General features: G+C 59.4%; 1 protein-coding gene across 1 annotated transcript; it reads left to right on the top strand.

The window, feature by feature from the left end:
* Positions 1-205: 205 nt before the first annotated feature.
* On the top strand, positions 206-20427 carry MLXIPL (MLX interacting protein like; the record flags this gene model as incomplete). Its single annotated transcript, XM_080630264.1, is given in 17 exon segments — positions 206-501; positions 8125-8231; positions 8345-8427; positions 8622-8711; positions 9455-9499; positions 9791-9989; positions 10668-10745; positions 14855-15068; positions 15070-15689; positions 16229-16302; positions 16728-16902; positions 17564-17676; positions 17853-17972; positions 18277-18404; positions 18761-18884; positions 19780-19909; positions 20309-20427. Coding segments are annotated over 17 exon segments (2715 nt in total).
* Positions 20428-20723: the final 296 nt, after the last annotated feature.

Here is a 20723-nt window from a genome sequence, read left to right on the forward strand (position 1 = left end):
TGCAAAGCGAAAGCTGACCCTTGGAGCGTGGAGGAGGCAGCGTGGTCCGGGGAAGGGAGAGCGGAGCCGAGGAGGAGGTGTGGTGTGGTGTGGGTGTCCTGAGCTGGGGAGCCCAGCGGCACGGGCTCATTGCCAACACAGCATCCACAGGGCTTTGGCACTTCCAGGACATGGACCCCAGTACTGGGGCAGGCTGCTGAAGGTGATGGCAGGAGCTCAGGTGGGGCTCCCGGGACACTTCCCGGAGCCCCCGGTTGGGCCATGCCCCATGTCTGACTCTGACTCAGACTCTGAGGACACGGCTGTGGGTGGCACAGGAGCTGGTGCCAGGGTGCAGAACCCCTCTCAAGTCATCCACAGTGGTCACTTCATGGTGTCGTCCCCGCACAGCGACTCACTGCCCCGACGGCGCCATCACCCCACTGAGCCCGAAGCAGCTGATCCCCGGAGCATCGACCCGACCCTCACCCGGCTCTTCGAGTGCATGAGCCTGGAGTACAGGTGAGTCCCAGAGACCCTTCGCTGGCATGTGTCTCACGGACCCCCCTTGCTCTTTGAAAGCGTGAGGCTGGCTGAGCCCTACTGCCCATCCAGAAACTCATTGCAAACTGACATCTTCCTCTCCTTCTCCATTGGACTATGATGTGCAATGTGCTCAAAACCCACCATCCTGGGAGAGCTGGGGGACAAACAGCTGGTGCTGGGTTCTTGGCTGTGGAGCCAGATGAGAAGTTCTTTCTCTCTTCACATGTGGCTTAACCCTTCTCCAGCTTCCCATGAGATCTGGAGTTGCTGCACCCAGCTGTGGCACCCTCATGGCCAGATCCTGCACTCTGTAGAGCAGCAATAACCCTGTGGGCAGCCAACACTCAGTCTTTGGCAATCCAGCCCAGAGCAGCAGTCCTGCCTTCCCGTCCTTGACTCTGCCCACATGTCCCGAGGTTATTCTAGGGCATGCAGCAGCACATGGGGCTGGATGGCTGCACAGGGCTTTGTCCAGGGCCTTTGAAAGCATCCCTCCTTCTCTCCTGCAAAATGGGATTGGTGACAGCATCATTCCCCCAACCACACAAATCAGCCAAAGCCAGGATGGTAGGGACCTGCTCATCCCACAGCCTCTCAGTGACAACAGCAGAGCCTGCATCATGCCTCTTAGTGCCTTGGTCCACCCTCTTGGAGGCAGCTCCCCTCTTTTGCCAAGGCCCTGAGGTTTTGAGTTCTCTCAAGCATAACATCAGAGTGACTTGCTCTACTGGTGTCAGCACAAAACTGCTTACATAGCTTTCTCAAAATGCCCAGGTGAAAACCTGGAATGACAATGTCCATGCGAAAACAAAACCTCAGCAAAACAGGCTTCAGGAGTTGTCTATTGCCTTGTTTCACACAGGGTCTCATTCAGTTGCTGACCTTTTAGCTATGCATTGAAGACCTTGAGTGCTGAACATGATGGAATATGTGGTCATATTCCAGAGCAGCCCTGGTGACATGGGGTACCGGGACAGCATTCCAAGGGTACTCATTGCCACATAGCTGTGTACACCTGGCCCATGGCCACATTGCAGATTGCAGGGTTTGCTCATGGCCAGCATGGCACAGCCTCCTCCAAGGTGCTGGTGAAGCTGGCACTCTGTGGGAGCATGGTGAGCCTCAGCATGGGGGGACAAGTCAGGGGCAAGTCACCCCTGAGTGCTACACACAGGGGACGTTCAGGCACTGTTGGCCACACTCCTTCAATCTCCCAGCCCCACACTTCTTGTGTTCTGACCCTTGCAGCTTGGGGCTGGAGGAGCAGACAATACTCCACCCCAAGTGCTCAAGCTCTTGGCTCCTGAGATGCACCACAGCCTCTGGATGCCCCCGAGCTCTGGCGCTCCCTGGGCAGAGGGGAAAGGGGCAGGGTATAGGTGCCTTGGCAGTGGAGCAGACCACAGCAGCTGGACACCAGCCTTGGTTGGCCATGACGTTGCAGACAGGGCTCCATCCCTCCAGCTCTCTTCACCCTCTCTTCTTCAGGCTGAACACATACATCAGTCACCCTCCTCTTCTGTCATGTACATTAGTCCGTAACCATCTTAGCACCCTGCTGCAACATCACTCCAGTTTGTGAGCGTCCCTCTTCTGTCAGGGGCACCAGTCTGGACACAATACCCAAACCTGTCCTTACCAGTGCTGCATGGAGAGAACTATCACTTCTCCTGAGCTGCTGGCTGAGCCATGACTGCTGCAGCCGCCCATCCCTTGGTGCCCAGGCTCACACAATTTCAAAGGCAATTCACTAAACTCTCTCTAAACAGTATCATTTTCCATGGCTGTAGCTCAACTTTCATAGAATCAGAATCACAGAACGGTTTGGGTTGGAAAGGACCTTAGGATCATCTAGTTCCAACCCTCCAGATTCATGTGGGCAGCTGTAATTCCTCCCCTCTCCAACGTTCCTCCATGGCACTTCACAGATGTTTTTGGCAGTTCTGTCTCAGCCTGAGGAATCGCCCTGAGGATCTGATGTATTATCCCTTCAGGGGCTGGGCTGAGCGTCATCCCCTTCCTGGAAAAGGAGCCCTCTCTTCACATCAAGGCTGGCTTCTGGCAGTAACTTGTTTCTTCAGATCTCTCAAAGACAGGCAACCACCGTCCTCCTCCTCCTCCACCAGGTCTTCCTCCTGGTGCTGGGATGAAGCAGTTCCCAGGCCCTTTTTCCCAGTACCCATTTTCCAGGACACTTCCAGCAGCTCTCCTGCCAAAGACTAAATGAAAGTCTTCCACTCCTTCTCCTGCAATGTGCTGCATTTCTGAATCCCTTCTGAATCCCTCCCTTAGGCTGTTGTTTTTCCATGGGTTCACCACCCTGCAGCCCACTTGCCTTCATTCCCCCAAAAAGGTGAGCACGTGGAGCTGAGCTCCTTCAGGATCTCTTCACACTTTGGCCTTAGCATGGTCTCCCCACCCAAGCAAGCTCTTTCTCCCCGTGACTGCAGTGGGACTCCCCGTGTCCCACCTTGCAGAGCAGGTCTCCTTTGTTCACACACCTTCCTGTGACCCACTGCAGGGAGTCACTGGATGCCTGACCTGGGGAACTGTCCTCCTGAAGGGGGAAAAGCTGGGTGCAGATGGGCACTGCAAACTGCAGCTGCTCATGGTGTTATCTTGCATGTGCCTGTCTTGTGCTTCAGAAGCCTTCTGTAGCTGTTCTTAGGGTGGGATACAGATTTAACCTCCTCTGCTCCCCCACAGATACGGAGAGGGGAGATTTAGCAGACAGGGACATCAGGATGTTAAACCACCTGGAGTATTAACTCTGCCCCTTTTCTGATTTAAAACGAGGCAGGCTTCAATTACACTCTCACACTCCCTATGAATCCATCCTCCTGGCAAGCTGATAGCAGGCTCTGAGGCTTTCCTAGCAGTGGAATTGCTCATACAGCTTTGCCATACTCTGTCATTGATTCTCTAATCCACAGTGCCTTAAACACACATGCACCAAGGCAGAAAGCACCCAGGCAGAGATCACAGTGATACATACACTGAGCTGCCCTCGCCCCATTTCCTTCTCTCCAGATTATCCTGAATTTCCCTTTGCCCTCCCAGCAAATCACTCACCTCAGTCTCCCACAGTTCACCAGCACTCGCCCGCAGCCCTGTGCTTTAGCTCAGATCAGCTGGAAGTGCCTTGCACTGACGGGCCCACACCCTGAAATTGCTGGGTCCATCCCCACCATCTAAGGAGGCTTTAGACTCACCCAGACCTCAGACCACCTGGGTGCTGCCTGTGCCCTGGCTGGACAGCGGCGGGAGCTGAGGGGGGGCAGAGCTCAGTGCCGGTGGCAGAGGAACCCTTAGGGCCTTTGCCGTGAGTCAGGCTGCTTCTGCTATGAATTATCCACACGATGGGCAATAGCGGGTCAGGGGAAAGGAAAGGCTTGGCCTGAACCCATCCATGCTGAGCATGTTGTTCTGGCATTAGTGGTAGGGAGCTGTGTGCCTTTTCTCTGTCAATTTCCAAGGATTTGGGGCTGATCCTATCCAAGCAGTGTGCAGAGGAGCTGGCTGGTATTCAAGTCTGTTCCCACCTTAATGCACATGGGGGTCATATCTCCAGGGATCGCCAAGATGCCCAGCTTGGTTTGCAGCTATCCAGCTTCCTGGACAACTATTTGCAAGAGGACTTTAAATCATAGAATCCCAGACTGGTTTGGGTTGGAAGGGACTTTAAAGCTCATCCAGTTCCAACCCCCTGCCACGGGCAGGGACCCCTTCCACTGGAGCAGCTTGCTCCAAGCTCCTGTGTCCAACCTGGCCTTGAACACTGCCAGGGATGGGGCAGCCACAGCTTCTCTGGGCACCCTGGGCCAGCGCCTCAGCACCCTCACAGGGAAGAGCTTCTGCCCAAGAGCTCATCTCAGTCTCCCCTCTGGCAGGTTAAAGCCATTCCCCTTGGCCTGTCCCTACAGGCCCTTGTCCCAAGCCCCTCTCCAGGTTTCCTGCAGCCCCTTTAGGCACTGGAGCTGCTCTAAGGTCTCCCCTTCAGGAGCCTTCTCTTCTCCAGGCTGCCTCAGCCCAGCTCTCTCAGCCTGGCTCCAGAGCAGAGCTGCTCCAGCCCTCGCAGCATCTCCGTGGCCTCCTCTGGACTCACTCAGGCAGGTCCAACTTAAAGGACTTCCCTTCTCATCTGGGGCACTCCATGCTTGCTCTGCAGGAAGGAAGATGGCCGCTCAGGAGGCATTGCTCTGAGGGTAGTAGCACTCCAATCTGGGAGTAAATACACAAAGCGGGTCCCTATCTAATCCACAGTACACCCTATTAACACCTTTGTTACAACACTGCCCTCGATGAGTGGCCAAGCTGGAGCAGCAGCCTCTCCATCAGCACAATGCGGTGAAGGAAAAAAGCTCATTTAGATAGTAGAGATACGAAGCTGGATTTGAACACAGTTAGTTTTTCACTTGGGGGCACTTTTCAGGAAAATTGTGGTTAGATTTTTAGCTTTCCTTTTTCAGACTCTTCATTTTAAAGCATAAAAATTCAAGGAAAAAGCATTATTTTAGGAGCAAAAGCTGTGACAAATGGAACACGAGCAGTCAGGACTTGCAGAGAATGCTGTCCTCTTTCAGCCACCCTGGGGCACGCTGCATCCCAACAGCCCTGCATCTACACCAGATTATTCCTCCCCTCTCCTCTTGCTGTTGATGCAGAGCAGATTACTCACTTTGCCGTGAAGGCAAGGGCTGCAACACCTTAAACTTCTGGACAGGCTGAATGAACCATGGAGCAAACCCAGGAGCTACTGGACAAAACAGTCAGTGCTGACCCACACCAAGCTTGGTCTCAGGCTGAACCCTGCTCCCACCTCACCCCACGCCCCCTTAGACAGCGGTGGCACCTGCGTCCCCATTCCTCTGCAGCATGGGGCAGTCTGGGACATCCCAAACCTTTCTCCTGTCTCAGCATGGGGTTTGCATTCACCTCCCCGGGAAGGGTGGGGCCATTTCCAAGGCAAACCAGGGAGCAAAGATCAGCCTGATAAGCCCCAAAACTGAAAGGATTGTTAATGGGCGAAAAAGGCAGTTATGGCAAAGCCCAAAGGCATCTCCCATCCGCCCCAGGACCCGCAGCAGCTCCATGGCCACAACCCCACCAGCCCCAAGCGTGGCTGAGGTGCACATCCATGGGCTGCGGTCCTGCGCTCGTGCTGCCGCCCTTGCCCTGGCTGTCGGTGGGTGGCACCAGTGAGGGTGGCTGGGTAGCCTTGACCGGCAGGATATGGCCACGTGCCCAGGAAACCCTTCCCTTCCATTGGCTCCTCTGCTTGGCACCACCTCGCTGTTTGCCTTGTGCCACGGGGGAAAGATCAAACTCCTGGTGATAGCAGAGTGGCCACTGCACAGCCACGTCCTTAACTCTCTGCAGGCTGGAGCCACGGGGACACAGGTCCTTCCCCAGCCCCTGGGGCCGTGGGGTGGGCTGGGTCTGCCTGGGGAGACCATCTCCATCCACCTGTGGGTGGGAGCACCTGCTCCCAGACACATCCCTGCATCAGGCCCTGGAGCCGAAGAGGTCACCATCTTTGTCCCCTGCAGTGAGATGGCACAGCATCGCTCTCCTCTCCCCTCCACCCTGGCATGGTTCCTCCAGCCACAGAGCTGCGAAGGACCAGCACAGGGCTCTTTCTGCCTGCACTGCTGCCTGTTCAGGCCCTAACCTTGGGAACAGCAGCCTGTTTGCAATCCAGCTCCTTGCTGGTACCGCTGCTGAGGGCTGTGCTGTGCCAAAGGGGCAGATTTCAAACGCAGGTTAATGCAGAATAGGCTGATCTTTGTTCAAGGGTGCTCTGAGGTTTCACAAGCTTGAGTGAACAAGCGTGCGGCTACTTAAAGCATTACCCAGGCACTGCTCTCATCCTTAACACCTCCCTGGGGACATGGCCTGACAGCATCTTGAGGGACCCAAGAGATGCCAGCAACGAGGGATACAGCATCCCTAAACCCAGCCCAGCATCTACCCTCCCTCCTCCGTGCATGTGCCCAGCATAAGTAGGACCCAAAATAGCATCGAGCTCTTTAAGGGACAAACTCTCAGCATGGACTTCCTGGGGAGGGATGCTGTGCAGCCTCCAGCCTGCCCAGAAGGGCCCCTCCATGCAGCCGACATTGCCCCGAGGCCATGCCCACATGGGTGGGAGAGCCACGGAGAACCTGCTGAACTCACAGGCAGAGGAGAAAAGCACTCCAGAGTAAGGCAGAGAGACCCCAGCATCCCCACGGAGCTCCTGGGGCAGCAGGACCCTCAGGACCTCCCTGGTCTGTGCACACCAGGTCATCTCCCCTCAGCTGGAAGGAAACAAGGCAATTAGTGAAATGAGGCTGCCTGCACTGTGGGCCCCATTAGGGACATCGGCACCACAGAGAGCTACAGAACAAACACAGCTGCTGCTGGGAGCTGGGAAACAGGAAGGAGGGAGGGCTGGGGGCTGTGATGGGGGGCACAGGTTTGTAGGGCATGAGTGTGGAGAAGAGCTCAGGGCAGTGCTGGGCTGAGGGCAGGGCCGCTTTGTGCCTGTCCTGGGGGCACAAGTGAGTGTCCCTTAATGTCTGTAACATACTCCAGTTTGCTCTCTTGCCTTCCCAGACCCATGCAGATGCCTGTCCTTCTGCCTGCCCCTGCCCCCAGCTGAAGGGAGATTTTCCAAGCCTTGCCTGGCATTAAAAGGACGGTCAGAAATAGAACCATAGAATCCCAGACTGGTTTGGGTTGGAAGGGACCTTAAAGCCCATCCAGCTCCAACCCCTGCCACGGGCAGGGACACCTTCCACTGGAGCAGCTTGCTCCAAGCCCCTGTGTCCAACCTGGCCTTGAACACTGCCAGGGATGGGGCAGCCACAGCTTCTCTGGGCACCCTGTGCCAGCGCCTCAGCACCCTCACAGGGAAGAGCTTCTGCCTAAGAGCTCATCTCAGTCTCCCCTCGGGCAGGTTAAAGCCATTCCCCTTGGCCTGTCCCTACAGGCCCTTGTCCAAAGCCCCTCTCCAGGTTTCCTGCAGCCCCTTTAGGCACTGGAGCTGCTCTAAGGTCTCCCCTTCAGGAGCTTTCTCGGCTCCAGAGCAGAGCTGCTCCAGCCCTCGCAGCATCTCCATGGCCTCCTCTGGCCTCACTCCAGCAGCTCCATGTCCCTCCTGTGCTGTTGCCCCAGAGCTGGATCAGGACTGCAGGGGAGTCTCCCCAGAGCAGAGGGGGAGATGCTGCAGTGAGGCAAAAGCCACAACACCACATCTCCCCAGGCAGGAAACTTTCTTTGCATCCCCTGGGGCCAGGATGGAGAAGTGCTGGTGGGGGGCAGTGGAGTCTCTCCTTGGTGCTGAGTTTGAAGCCTCATGTGGGTCTGTGAAGCTCATGGTTTAGGTCTGTGCTGCTCCCAAGGTGAACGTGAGCTCAGGGTGCTCTCATGGGGGCTCCCACAGGTGCCTGGCTAACAGCCTGCAGCACGGCCACATGGCTGCTCCTGCTTCTGCTCCAGACTTGACACCAGACTGGTGGCCTGGTCCCCTCTCGAGGCACCTCCCTTTTGTGAGACCCTGAACTGGGCAGGCTCCGGGATGGTGCCCTTCAGCCTCTCCTTTGCTTGGTATCTTAGTGGGAAGCTGGTGTCTCCAAAGTGGAAGAATTTCAAGGGGCTGCGGCTGCTTTGCCGGGACAAAATTCGCCTCAACAATGCTATCTGGAGAGCATGGTACATCCAGTGTGAGTACAGAGCCAGACCCCTCATGCCTGCTGAGTGCAGGTGATGCCAGGTGGGATGGGGCTGCCCAGGGATGGACCCATGGTTAAAGCCAGCTGTGTGCTCCCCTGTGCAGATGTGGAGCGGAGGAAGAACCCTGTGTGTGGCTTCATCACCCCGCTCGAGGGTTCGGAGGCTGATGAGCACCGAAAACCAGAGGTAGGGCATGGTCACTTGCAGGAAACAGGTCTGCGCAGCACAGGGGGAGCTGGGGACACACGGGGCAGAGCTTGCTGTATGTCACTGATCTGCTGGAAAAGGGGTTTCTGATGTGGTACAAGTAAACCAGCTCTGGCTGTGGGGGTTTGGGGGCTGGGGGGATCAGCCCTCACCCCCCTGTCCTGCCCCACCAGGCTGTTGTGCTGGAGGGCAACTACTGGAAACGCCGCATTGAGGTGGTGATGAGGGAGTACCACAAGTGGAGGATCTACTACAAGAAGCGAGTGAGTGGCTCTGCCCATGATGCTGCCTGTCCCATGGTGGTGCCAGTGGTGGGGCAGGACATCAGCATACCCAGCATGGAACCATGGCTGACCGGGAGCAGGATGTGGACAGCTCTTGCCAGCATGGGAGGCTGCTCGCATTGTCCTGGTGGGGTGGAGTTCAATGGGGACCCCACCCCATGCTGTCTGCAGTGCTCCGTGTGCCCTGGCTGACTGTTCCCTGCCTTTTGCACCGCCTGGGGCTGGGTTTGGCAGCGCATCCACAGCACACGTGTTGGGGTGGGTCGAGCAGGGCCAGCACTGGGGCTGGGCTGGGATTTGCAGGCATGCTGCTGGCAGCCACATCTCACCCTGCCAGCACGTGCTGCCAGGCAGGCTGGGTGGCTCCATGCTGCTCTGGTTGCCTGCTCTGCTCAGGCTGGCACCACAACCTTGGCCTCCCGCCACACGGGGTGGAGCATGGTCCAGCCTCACCCCTAGCTACTCGCTCGGGACCCGTAAAGGCTGGGGTGACACAGGCAGGCAGGGTGCTGGCAGTCGCACACAGCACCGGTCCCACAACCACCGCAGCTGCTCAGCCCAAACCCTGTGGAGTAAAGGCAGATGTGAGCTCATGGCAGCCACACTGAGCCCTCCAGAGACCTCCATCCTAAGTATTGCGCCCCTCCGCCCTGCCCCTGGCCCTGCCCCACACTGTGCCTGCCTCAGCTGGGAGGTGACATGGGGCTATCTTCACCTTCCAGCTCCGAAAGACCACTCGGGAGGAAGAGGTCTCCAGTCCAAAGCAGGTGAGTCTGGTGGTGAAGGGTGGGGAGGGGGCGTTAGGGGTCACAATGCAAACCCCTGCACTGGGCAGCTTGGGAGAAGGGCAGGCAAAACCAGCAAGGCATGGCAAGCCTTATGGGATGGAATGCCAAGCCATTAGGATGCCTCACTCACACTTCTGGAAGCATCAATGTGCCAGGTGTGAAGCTCTGGAGTGATAAATGCTGTAGGGAGCATGGGAGCTGCCAGGGAGCACAGCTGGGGAGCCAGCCATGGACCCTTCCCACTCGGCTCCTTCGCTCCATCTCATGCAGGATGAAGATCTCTGGAAGCCAATGGAGAAATGGTGCAACCAGCTCTTCTGCAACGTGGTGCCCATGCTGCTTGGGGATGAGGAAGAGGAGCCAGGGGGTAGGCAGCACTTTGACTTGGATACCTTCCTCTCGGACATCTCTGACACCCTCTTCACCATGACACAGACGCCCAGTGCCCATCAAGCACTCCCTGAAGACGGTAGGTGTTCCAGACCATGCTCTAGCAGGATGTGGATGAGGAGGTCCAGGTGGGCAGCACACACAGTAGCACCTTGCTGCCTCTTGGCCTTGACCCTGGCAGCTGCTGCCTGTGTGTTTTGAGCAGAGAGGATCCCCTGGCATCCTTCCTGCTGGGGCAGGAGGGGGGGGTGCTACAAAGTGAGAGCTCCATTTGGGAAGGGTGGGAGCATCCCCTCCTTGGGTGGCTCCCTACAGACTGCCTCAGGTGGGATGTGCTGAGTTGCCCAGGCAGCACTAGACCCATGAGGGACCTTGCACCAGACTCCAGGGCAGCGCTGCCTGTGCTGGGTGAGGAGCAGACAGGTCCTGCCTTCCATGGTCACCCTCTGCTGTCCCTGCCTGGCCAGGTCCTGCAGCACCAGGTGCCAAGGATCATCTTTTCCCTGGAGTTCTTGGGCACTGGATGAGGTCCCAGGGGCACTGGTGGGCAGGATGGTGGGGATGGGATGGTCCTGGGTCTCCACAGAGTGAGCACCCACCTCCCTGCCAGTGCAAGGAGCAGCAACACTGGGTGACTCTGGGATGCCATGAGGGGTCGCAGGCAGCCAAGTATGAGGGCAGGGGTGGGATGAACTCTGAAGGGGGTATTGAGGGTGCTGTGCCTGGGCCGCAGCATAGCAGCTCTGCCCTCTTCCAGCGTATGTTGGGAATGCTGACATGATACAGCCGGACTTGGCGCCCCTGCAGCCCAGCCTGGACGATATGGAGATCTCAGGTAAGAGCCAGCCACATCCCACACAACCCAGCATGGTCTGCATCCCATGGCAGCCCAAAACTGGCCAGGCAGCAGCAGGAGCTGCAGACATGCACTGGCATGGAAAAAGCAGCATGCACGGGCAGGGTGCTGTGGCAGGCTGTGGGGCAGGGGCTCGGCTGCCTGCCTGCACCCGGGCAGAAACTCAGCGGCTCCTGGTGGTTCCCAGGGTGCCAAACCACCTCCCTTTGGCTGCAGCCAGAGGACAAGTGTCCTCTGCAAGAGAGGGGAAACCTCTGGAGAGCAGGTTCTGTGCTGCTGTGTCCCCCTCCTCAGCCCCCTGCCCAGCCATTGCCAGGCTGAGCAGCCCCGGGGGCTGGCTTAGAAGTGGGTCCCCGTGCTGGGTGGTGCTCTATCCCCTGCCAGGGACAGTGACAAACCTAGCACTGATGGACACCTGGGGCAAGGAGGCTGCTGAGGGGACACCAGGAAGTGAGCAATAGCAGCCTCCTCCCATGGGGCTGCCACCAGCACTACCATGCAGGCTCTGAGCTGTGCCCGTGAGTGCCATGGGGTCAGCTGGGACATGTCCTGGTCCCCAGTGTCCCCATATGCCAGGGCAAGGCGCTGCTGGTACACGCTGCACTGGGGACCAGCTCTGCTCTCAAACATGCCAGAGCTTGGTGGCCTGGGAATGCTTTTCAGGGTGGAAGCCAGCGTGGGTTGGTTATTGCAGCCTTCCCAGGTAGCTGGTGACCTTTGGCAGCACCAGCATCTCTGGACCCCTCTGTGCATCTATCAGCACCCTGTGAGCTCCACAGCCATTTCCAGATCCTTTGGCAGGAGGAAACAGGAGTGCACCACACGGCCATGGCGTGATGCAAGATAAGATGCTGTCAGGGACTAGGCTGGGACACTCTGATGTGCTGGGACAGGTCGGGGGATACCCCAGGGAAGGATGTGATGGGAACGCTCTTGCCAGCATCTTCTTGGCTCCTTCGTTCCAGAGGTCCCATCAGTGTGAGATCCTTTCTGGAAAGAGTGTCTGTTCCCACTGCTGGCCCTTTGCCTCCTGTCCCCAGGTGCCCCAAGTGGATGCCAGTCACTGGTAGGTGGGAGAGCTCCAAATGGCTCTCAGTGACACGTGACAAGTGTCCCTTGCGCTGAGAGCCCCTGCACAGTGCTGACAGCCTGCACTACCCTCTCAAGCAGCACCTCATCACATCAGTGTCACAGTAGCAGGCCCAGAACCTCTATTTGTAGCCCCAGCTGACATTTGTGCCACCACCATGGCACAGCCTCATGCTCAGCAGGAGATGGCAAGGGCAGGGGGTCACCCATCTGAACCAATACATTTCTATTAGCAGCCAAGTTGTCTTTTGTTTCCTGGGGAAAAGGCCAGCATTTTGCTCAAGGGTGCTGCATGGAAATGGGACAGATCTTAGTGCAAGCCACTTCATTGCAGGAGAGCATCTCTTCCAAGAATGTTTAAGGCCAGGTTCGACGGGGCCTGGAGCGATCTGCTCTATTGGAAGGTGACCCTGCCCACAGCAGGGGGTTGGAACTGGATGAGCTTTAAGGTCCCTTTAACCCAAACCATTATAGGATTCTATAATTCATGTTTTGCCCAAACCCTGGAGATCCACATGGAGGGACTGCTGGGGATGGGGAGGGTCTCAAGTCCAGCTGGGGTCAGAGACAGCATCCCAGGTATGGCTTGTGTGCCCCAGGGCTTTTGTGCTCCCATGAGTGGGAGTCTTGTCCCAGACATGGCATTTGCTGGGATGCTGCGTAGAGCAGCCCTGCTGACAGTCCTGTGACAGCGATGTGGGAGGGGGGTGTGCGCTGCGCAGTGGGGGTGTGTGCGGCAGGGGTGTAGGAGCAGAGGCGTTCACACCCCATGTGATGGGCAGTGCCAGGTCATGAACCCACAGGGCTGTGGGATGACTGGGGAAAGGAGATGGGGGCTGAATGCTGGGTGCAGGCTGCCAGAGCCAACCTAATCGTGTCCTTAAGGCCACTTTTCTAGCAGGGTGTGTGCAGGGAGCCTCGCACAGAGCACCACGGGGCACACGTGCAGGGTGGGCACTGCAGCGGTCAGCACAGGGCTCACAGGGTCACAGGGCTGCCACTGTGTCTGGTGGCGGTGGCAGAGCTCAGCGCCTGTCAGTCAGCACGGGCAAACCAATCCCCAAAGGAGGAAGCTCCTCGTGTTCGTGGCGGGTGCCGGAGCACGGTGTGGGGCAGATGGAGAAGTCCTGATGGCAGATGCAAGGGAGCAGCGGGGCCCCAGGCCCTGCTGGCACTGCACTCCAGGTAGGACACACACAGGGCACTGGGGTGCAGGGGGCAGCGCTGACATCCCAGGGGGTGGCATCACCCCACCATGCTGCAGGGTTCACCCGGGGCCTGGGGCCAATGATGGAGTGTTCTTGGTTTAGGAATGGGTTCTGTATCCCCAATCCCAGCCCTGGGTTCGAATGGGATGCCAAAGGTGTGGTGTGCCATCCACACAGGCTCTTCTCCCGTGAGCAGTGATGTGCCCTGGCCACATTGTACTGCTGGGGGGAAGTCAGGGTGATGCAATGGTGGAGGGGAGTGTGGGCAAGAGCTGTGGGGTGGGGAAGAGATAAGGAGAAAGTGGGGACAGGGCTCCTAGGGGCTGCCAGCCACCTTCCATCCCTGCAGCAGAGCAAGAGGCACAAGAGGAATTGAATCTGCAGAGCTGGGCACCAGAAATGCCTATAAATACCCGCAGAGCTTCAGTGTGCTGTGTGGGCATGACGAAGAGCGGGGGGCAATGTGGAGTTGGGTGCTGCACCCTCGGGAGATTGGGACCCTGCCTGGCAGCACCCCAGCCCACAACCAGTGGAACGGCAGGGATGGCTTTGCCATGCTCCCTGGCATTCACCGTATCCTTGCTAGGGGGAAGGGGCAGGCTGAGGGCTGAGTGGGGCAGCTCAGGGGTGGCACTGAACTGTCTTGCACTGGGGTTACCCTTGTCTGCCAGCACATGGCACTGCTGGAGTCATCACCATGATCAGCTCCATGGCATCCCACTCTGCTGGCATGTTTGCTTCTGTGATGGAGATTCAGAAGGGTCTCAGACCTTTGCAGGTCCCAGCCAGGGCACCCTGGGTGCCGGAGGCTGCGCCTCACTGGAGGCAGAGCAGAGTCCTGGGACACAGCTACGCATGTGGGCACCAGGGACAGCATGTGGACTGAGCTGGGCTCTGAAGGAAGCGAGATGGAGCCTGGGGCAGTGATGGTTATGTCAGCCAAGGGGTTGGGAGCATGGCTGGGTGCTCCCCAGAGGGGATGCCAGGGTGGCTGCTCAGGCACTGAGTCTGTGCCAGTCTGCAAACCCAGCCAGCACTCCTGCTCCATCCTACTGGGAAGCATCCAGCAGCCCCATCCCCAGCTCAGAGTCATCCTCTCCAGGGAAAACCCTCCTGGTGGTGCTGCCTGAGCCAGCACTGGCACAGGCAGCCACAGCGCCAGCACCAAGCCGAGGTATGCATGGGGCTGCCATGCCTGGGGAGCTCATTTCCCCAAGGAGGTGGCCCAAAGCATCAGGCCAGCCCTTTGCACCACAGCGTCTGGGCCTGCAGAAGGAGCAGGGTTGTGGGAAGGAGAGAGGAAGGGAGACGGAGTCGCAGCAGGGTCACGGGGCTCAGCTTCGGGAAGGCCATCGGATGTGGTTAGCCACAGGCTGCACGCACGGCACTGCTGGGGGAGGTAGGCGCTAGCCATGACTCCAGGGGAACGTCCCCCATGGCTGGGGGATGCTGTGAGCTGTGCCTTCAAGCCCGCCAGCTGTGGCTGCCCCACAGCCTGGGGGCCACAGTGCCTGCCCCAGACTGGGGCTAGTTCAGGAGGGGCTGTACAGCCACGTAGCCCTGGGAGCAGCCCTGGAGCAGGAGGTGCCTGGCTGGGTGTCAGGATGGGGTCCCCTCCCTTGGGTGGCACCCTTGGGCGGGTGCTCCTATTCCCTTGATGTGGCAAGGCTGGCCAGGGGTACAAACCTCTGGCAGTGCTGGTAATGGGGTACAGCTTGACCCAGTGTGCCCTGGGGCTTGACTTCTGCTCTCTGGGAAGGTTTGCTGATGCCCACCACTCTGTCTCCACAGATATCTTCACCAGCCACCGACCACTGCCATCACAAATGCAACCAGGCTACCAGGAGCCACCCTGCTTCATGCCCATGGCCGAGCCCCTGTTCAGTGATGGGGGGTGCCTGATGGGTGTTCGGGGGCTGCCCGCAAGTCCTGAGGCCCCGCTCTCACCCGGCTCCCTCCTCCAGGTGAGCAGGACCACAGCCCACGGCCCGCGGCCGCAGTGCCCCGGCCACCCCTCTGACCATCCTGTGTCTCCTGCAGCCCGGCGGTGCCTCCCAGCTTGGCCTCCACGGCGCTTTCCTGAGCCCCGAGCTCCCCCCAGCCCTGCTGCCCCCCAACACCCCCACCACAGTGCCCAGAGACCTCAGCCCCCAGCTCCAACACAAGCCCCTGCTGCAGTACGGGCCCCCCAGCGTGGAGCCACCAGGACCCCGCTACCCTTCTCCCAGCCTGTCCCCCGGGACATCAGTGCTGAGCCCAGACCCCCTGTGCTCCACCATCTCAGCACCTCGCTGCAAGTTCCCCTACCCCAGCTCTCCCAGCCCCTCGCTCCTCATCCATCCCACATCCCCCCTCTCAGCACCCTGCTTCACCTCCCACTCCCCGGAGCTGGGCTATGCTGTAGGCATGGTGCCCCCGGGGTACCCCGGCCCAGCTGCCCCCGAGCTCCTGCCTCCCACCCTGCTGGGCGACCCCAGGTTTGCCCCCCCCAAGGGGCTGCCCCAGGGCAGGAGCGGGCAGCTGAAGACAAAACCCAACGGCACCAAGGCAAAGAGGCTGCCGGGACCCCCCCCACCAACACCCGTGGCCGTGCCCAACCCCTGCCTGAGCCAGCTCCTGACCACAGGTAAGGGGGCCCGGAGCCAGCCACTGGTAGGGGGAGATGCTGTGGGGGGATCGGAGGTGGGACCCCGCTACCTCCCTGGGGCCTGATGCTGGGGATGCTGGGCAGGGCATGTGGCTGTCCCCACGGTGAGGCAGCCCCAAAGCCGGGGAGAAGCCATGCCCAGCAAGGTCTCTCTGCAGGGCTTGGCCACGGGTACCACTGCCAAGTCCCTGTGTCCCCAGCCTGGTCTCCTGTTGGCACAGATGGGCTGAGGGGTCCTGCCCAACCTGCTGCCCCTACATGAGATGGGACAGGTCTCACGGGGGCTGTCATGGATGTCTGGGGCGGGTTGGGGGTCCCTGCCTGCACCAAGCCTCCTGAAGATATCCCTGCTGTAAGGAGCAAAGACAGCTCCCTCTCTAGGGGCTGCTTCACCCTTCTCTGGGGCAAACAGGCAGCAATGCCTGTGCTGGGGGCTGGTCATCCTGGGGGGCAGGAAAGGTCCCCAAGGCCTCAGCACCCTCACAAAGCAGTTCCCTTCTGCTCCCTGCCCTCTGCAGCCAAGCAGGAGCCAGTCCTGGATGCCCCAAGCCCAATAGGTGAAGGAGTCGTGCCCACATTCCCTGTTTCGCCGGTAAGCACCTGCCTAGCCCTGTGTTGGGAAATGCCTTCCCAGGTCAGACACTGCCTTCTTCTGGTTGCTGGGCAGGGATAGAGCTAGGGCAAAGGAGGAGATGGGGCTCTGTGGAGTCACCCTCTGCAATATGGAGCTGGACAGGCACAAGGATAAGGAGGCGGCATGTGGGGCAGGAATCACCTGTAAAGAAACAGGGTGGAGGTGGGAAGCACCCCCTTGCAAGGCCCCTCTCCTGGGGCAATGGGGCTGGGGCTGCCCTGCAGATGGTGGGAAGGAGTTGCATGTCCCCTTTCCCTGTCCCCCCCCAGATATTCTGATGTCAGTGCCTGGGCACCGACCAACCCAAAGGGAAGGTCTGGTCCCCGACGCACGTGGGGCACTGGGTCCCCAACCTCCCCCTTCCCTCTGCCTTCTCCCCACAGCAGAGCGCTGTCCCCGACGTCCCCGCCACCTTCCTCTCCAGAATGGCCCAGCTGAGCCCAGGGCTGGCTCCTGGCTCCAGCCCTTCCCAGGTGGTGCCGGTGCCGCTGGCAGGCACCCAGCCAGGCCCACTGCTGGTGCCCAAGGCAGAGCGCCTGTCCCCCACATCGGCTTGCGGTGAGTCTGGGGCACACCAGGGAGCTCCCCAGGACACTGCATCCCCTGCAGGGAGCCTGCACCAAACGTTGTGGGGATGTTTCAGATTTACTTCAATCCCAGATATTTACATTTACCCGGCTGAGCATGGAGGAGTTCTTTGTGTGTAGGAGGGAGGGCATAGTCCCTTCACCTGCCTCCTTCTACAGGGACAAAAGCAGAAACAGGAAAAGACAAAAAGGAGCAAAACGTCGGGCTGTGGTTTTGAGAACCCAGAGCTTGGTTTCTGAGCAGGAAGTGCCCTGCTTTCACCCACAGAAACCAGAGCGGTGGCTGGAAACCAGGCTCTGGTCTCACCCTCTGTTTCAGTTTGGTGCTGCAGAGCACAACCTTACTGCCTTCAGTCCGCTCTCCTGGCAAATTCCACCACAAGAAACACTGGGAACTTCAAATGTCACATTCCAGATGTTCCCATTTCTGAGCTGTTGTAAAAAATTAGTGGGATTTGGGAAAAAAAAAAACGGATAAGGTTTGGTTGGATGTTGGGGCAGATGCCCTGGGACCAGGGTAGTGCTGCAGGCTGCTCTTCTCTGCCCATCCCAGCATGGGGGACCCTGATGTCAGCCCATCATGAGGGGCTGCTGCTGCCTCTCTCCCCAGAGCATCACTTTCCCTTTTCTAGGCATTGACTGGCCCAAGCCTGGCCAGGCTTCCCCAGGACCCACTGCGGGGCTGGGCACCGGCATCCCTCTGCACCATCCCGTGTTATGTCGGGGCAGGCCTGAGCCCAGCAAGGTACACCAGGAGCTACAGGAGGCACCAATTCCATGTGCACCCCCCTTTCCTGCTGCCCTCCAAGCTTCCCCCATACCCTCAATACAAACTTTGGGCAAGCCCAGCCCCACTGGGGCTGGTGGCCTGGGGCTGTCTCTGCTGCCAGGAGGTGCCTGATGGCACTTCTCCACTGGCAGGTGGAGAGCCGCCGCATCACACACATCTCCGCTGAGCAGAAGAGGCGCTTCAACATCAAGCTGGGCTTCAACACCCTGCACAGCCTGGTGAGCACGCTGAACGCCCAGCCCAGCATCAAGGTGAGTGCCCAGCGCTGCATGGACCGGCCAGCCCTGAGCATGGAGGGACAAGGTGTGTCCCCTGGAGATGCTGCATCCCCAGCCTGCCCCAGTGCAGGGAGCTCCTGTCCTGTGCCCCAGCCCTTGGGGCAGGAGGCTGCAAGCCTGCAGCAGGCACATGGAGACCCATATGGTGCAGCTGTGCCAGGGTGGTCTGGGCACTGGAGCAGGGCACCTCTTGCATTGCCAGCCCTGCTGCACTGGGTGCCCCACACCCTGCCAGTCGCAGCAGCTCCCTGCGTTGTCTCACCCTGCTGCCCTTCAGGTCAGCAAGGCCACCACCTTGCAGAAGACAGCTGAGTACATCTGCAAGCTGCAGCAGGAGCGGGCAGCCCTGCAGGATGAGGCACAGCGGCTGCGGGAGCAGATCGAGGAGCTCAATGGCTCCATCAAGTAAGGGGGGCATGGCTGGGGCAGGCAGGAGGGAGCCACTGCCTGCATCAGGGTATCCAGGCAGGGCAAGTGCTGGGGAGGCAGCAGGACACAGCAGGTCTCCTGAGCATCTCCCAGGACCTGCGCTTGACTCTGCCTCACCTAAAACCCTGTTTGGAGGAGGGATGATGCTCAAGAGGCAGTGCCCATGTGGGAGCAGCGCATGGGGCCATGCCCCACAGCTGCCCTGGGAGGGGGATGCTGCCTGCTCACCCCTGCTGAGAGCTCAGGTCCTGCTGGAGCCTCTCCCCACAGGGCAGCCCCTGTGGCTCCCAGTCTCCTAAACATGGACCCACAGCAGTGCTGGTGCCCCACAGCCTCTGCCAGGAGCAGCTGCCAGCCACAGGGGTGCCCATCACACGCCAGCGCTTCGACCAGATGCGCAGCATGTTTGACGAGTATGTCCGCTCCTCCACACTGCAGAACTGGAAGTTCTGGATCGTATCCTTTGGGGCCAGTGCCTGCAGCTTGCTCAGAATGCTCCACCAGACACCAGCTCCTCTGCTGCACCCACTGCTCCTGGGTCTGTGGGGTCCCTCCAGCTCAAGAGGCTCTGGTGGTCATGGGGAGATGTTTCCCAGCCAAGGGCACATGGTGGGACACGCTGAGATGCTGAGATTAGGAGGCACCTTCTGTCACAAGGGAGCAAACCCTGTAGGTGTAAATGGTCAGTCCTTGGGGAAGAGTCACTGGCAGAGCTGAGCTCGTGCAGGCAAGAGCTCCTGGTAATGTGGGAACTGGCTCTGGGAGGCAGCAGCCATCAACTAGAGATTAGGAAAGGTCCAGACACAAAGTTGGGGACATGATGGCTTGGTCTTGGTGGCCACGTGGCACACATTGGAAACCCACGTGTGTCCATACCTGGGACACAAGTCTGGGCTCCATGTGGTGGGAAGAATGGAGGAGACCAAGGGCCAGGGAATGGGTGGTCAAAGTGGTGCACAAAATCACCAGTCCCCAGTGGTGGTCCCAGCAGGGGAGTGCACTGGACATGCTGGTGTCATGCCCTGCTCCTGGTCACTCCAGAGGACACTGCGCTAGTAGTCTCCTTGAAGAGTTGTCTTGTGTCTAATCAACCATTTCTGGCAGCTTCAGTTGTGATGGGGATGACACAGCTCTCCCACTGCCTGCTGGGTGACACTCAGTTCCCCATCACCCCAGCAGTGATGCCCATCATGCCCAGCATGGTGCTGTGCTGAGAAAGGGACACAGCAGGTCGGCCCAGGTCTGGGCAGGGAGGTTTGTCCTGCTGCCTGTAGGAGAGTGCTGCCTGAACCTTACAGGCGCAATCCATGCTCTTGGCAAGGCTGGCCCTTAACTCCTCCGCTCCCATCAGTTCAGTATCATCATCCGGCCCCTCTTTGAGTCTTTCAATGGCATGGTCTCCACGGCCAGCATGGAGAGCCTCACGCAGACATCTCTGGCCTGGCTGGACCAGCACTGCTCCCTCCCAGCGCTTCGGCCAAGTAGGTGTCCCTGTGCCTGTCTGCAGCACCCTGAAGGAGCGGGGCTGACCCATGGCATGGACTGATGAGAAAGCAGAGGGGAAAAGGACACGGGTGTCCCGAGGGGCAGTGGGGCTGGTGCTGCACCACGCTGATGCTGCACGGGAGGGAAGCGCCCGCTGGAAGCTCTAGGGCTGCGTGCTCGGTGCTTTTCCATGTTCCTTTCACACCCATGCTCCAGCCTGCGGAGAGCCTGTGTCCTGGCTGGGCAGGGCTCGGAGCAGGGGTTTCCCTTCAACTTTTCTACTGTGGGCTGCGTCAGGCAGGTGTCAGAAGAGCCTTCTCCCCCAGGATGGGTTAATCCTTTCAGCCCTCAGGGCATGGGAGCAGCTCACATGTCCCACTTCTATCTCCCCGCAGCCGTCCTGAGCTCACTCCGGCAGCTGAGCGTTTCCACCTCCATCCTGAGTGACCCAGCCTGCATTCCCGAGCAGGCGACGAGGGCAGTGGCGGGGATGGGCCGTGGGGGCTCCTCGTAGCTGCTCCTGGCCCGGCTTTCCCAGCCTTGCCGAGACCCTCGGTGCTGAAGGACGAGCACCCACCAACGCCAGCAAGGAGCCGCCGGCAGCGCCACCATGGCCGGGCTGCTCGGGAAGGGGCATGGCTGGCAGCAGCCGGCTCCCCTCCCGTGGGAGTCCCTGCCTGCGCGGGGCAGAGGCTGCACCCGGAATCGGCCAGACGCCAGAGCGGCCCAGCGGCGTCCTGCCTGCCCGGGGCCGGGAGCCCGGGGCAGCGGGAGCTGTGGGGCGGCGGTGCCCGGCTGTTCTGACTGATA

This window comes from Psittacula echo (assembly GCF_963264785.1).
Source record: "Psittacula echo genome assembly, chromosome: 15".
Classification (NCBI taxonomy): domain Eukaryota; kingdom Metazoa; phylum Chordata; class Aves; order Psittaciformes; family Psittacidae; genus Psittacula; species Psittacula echo.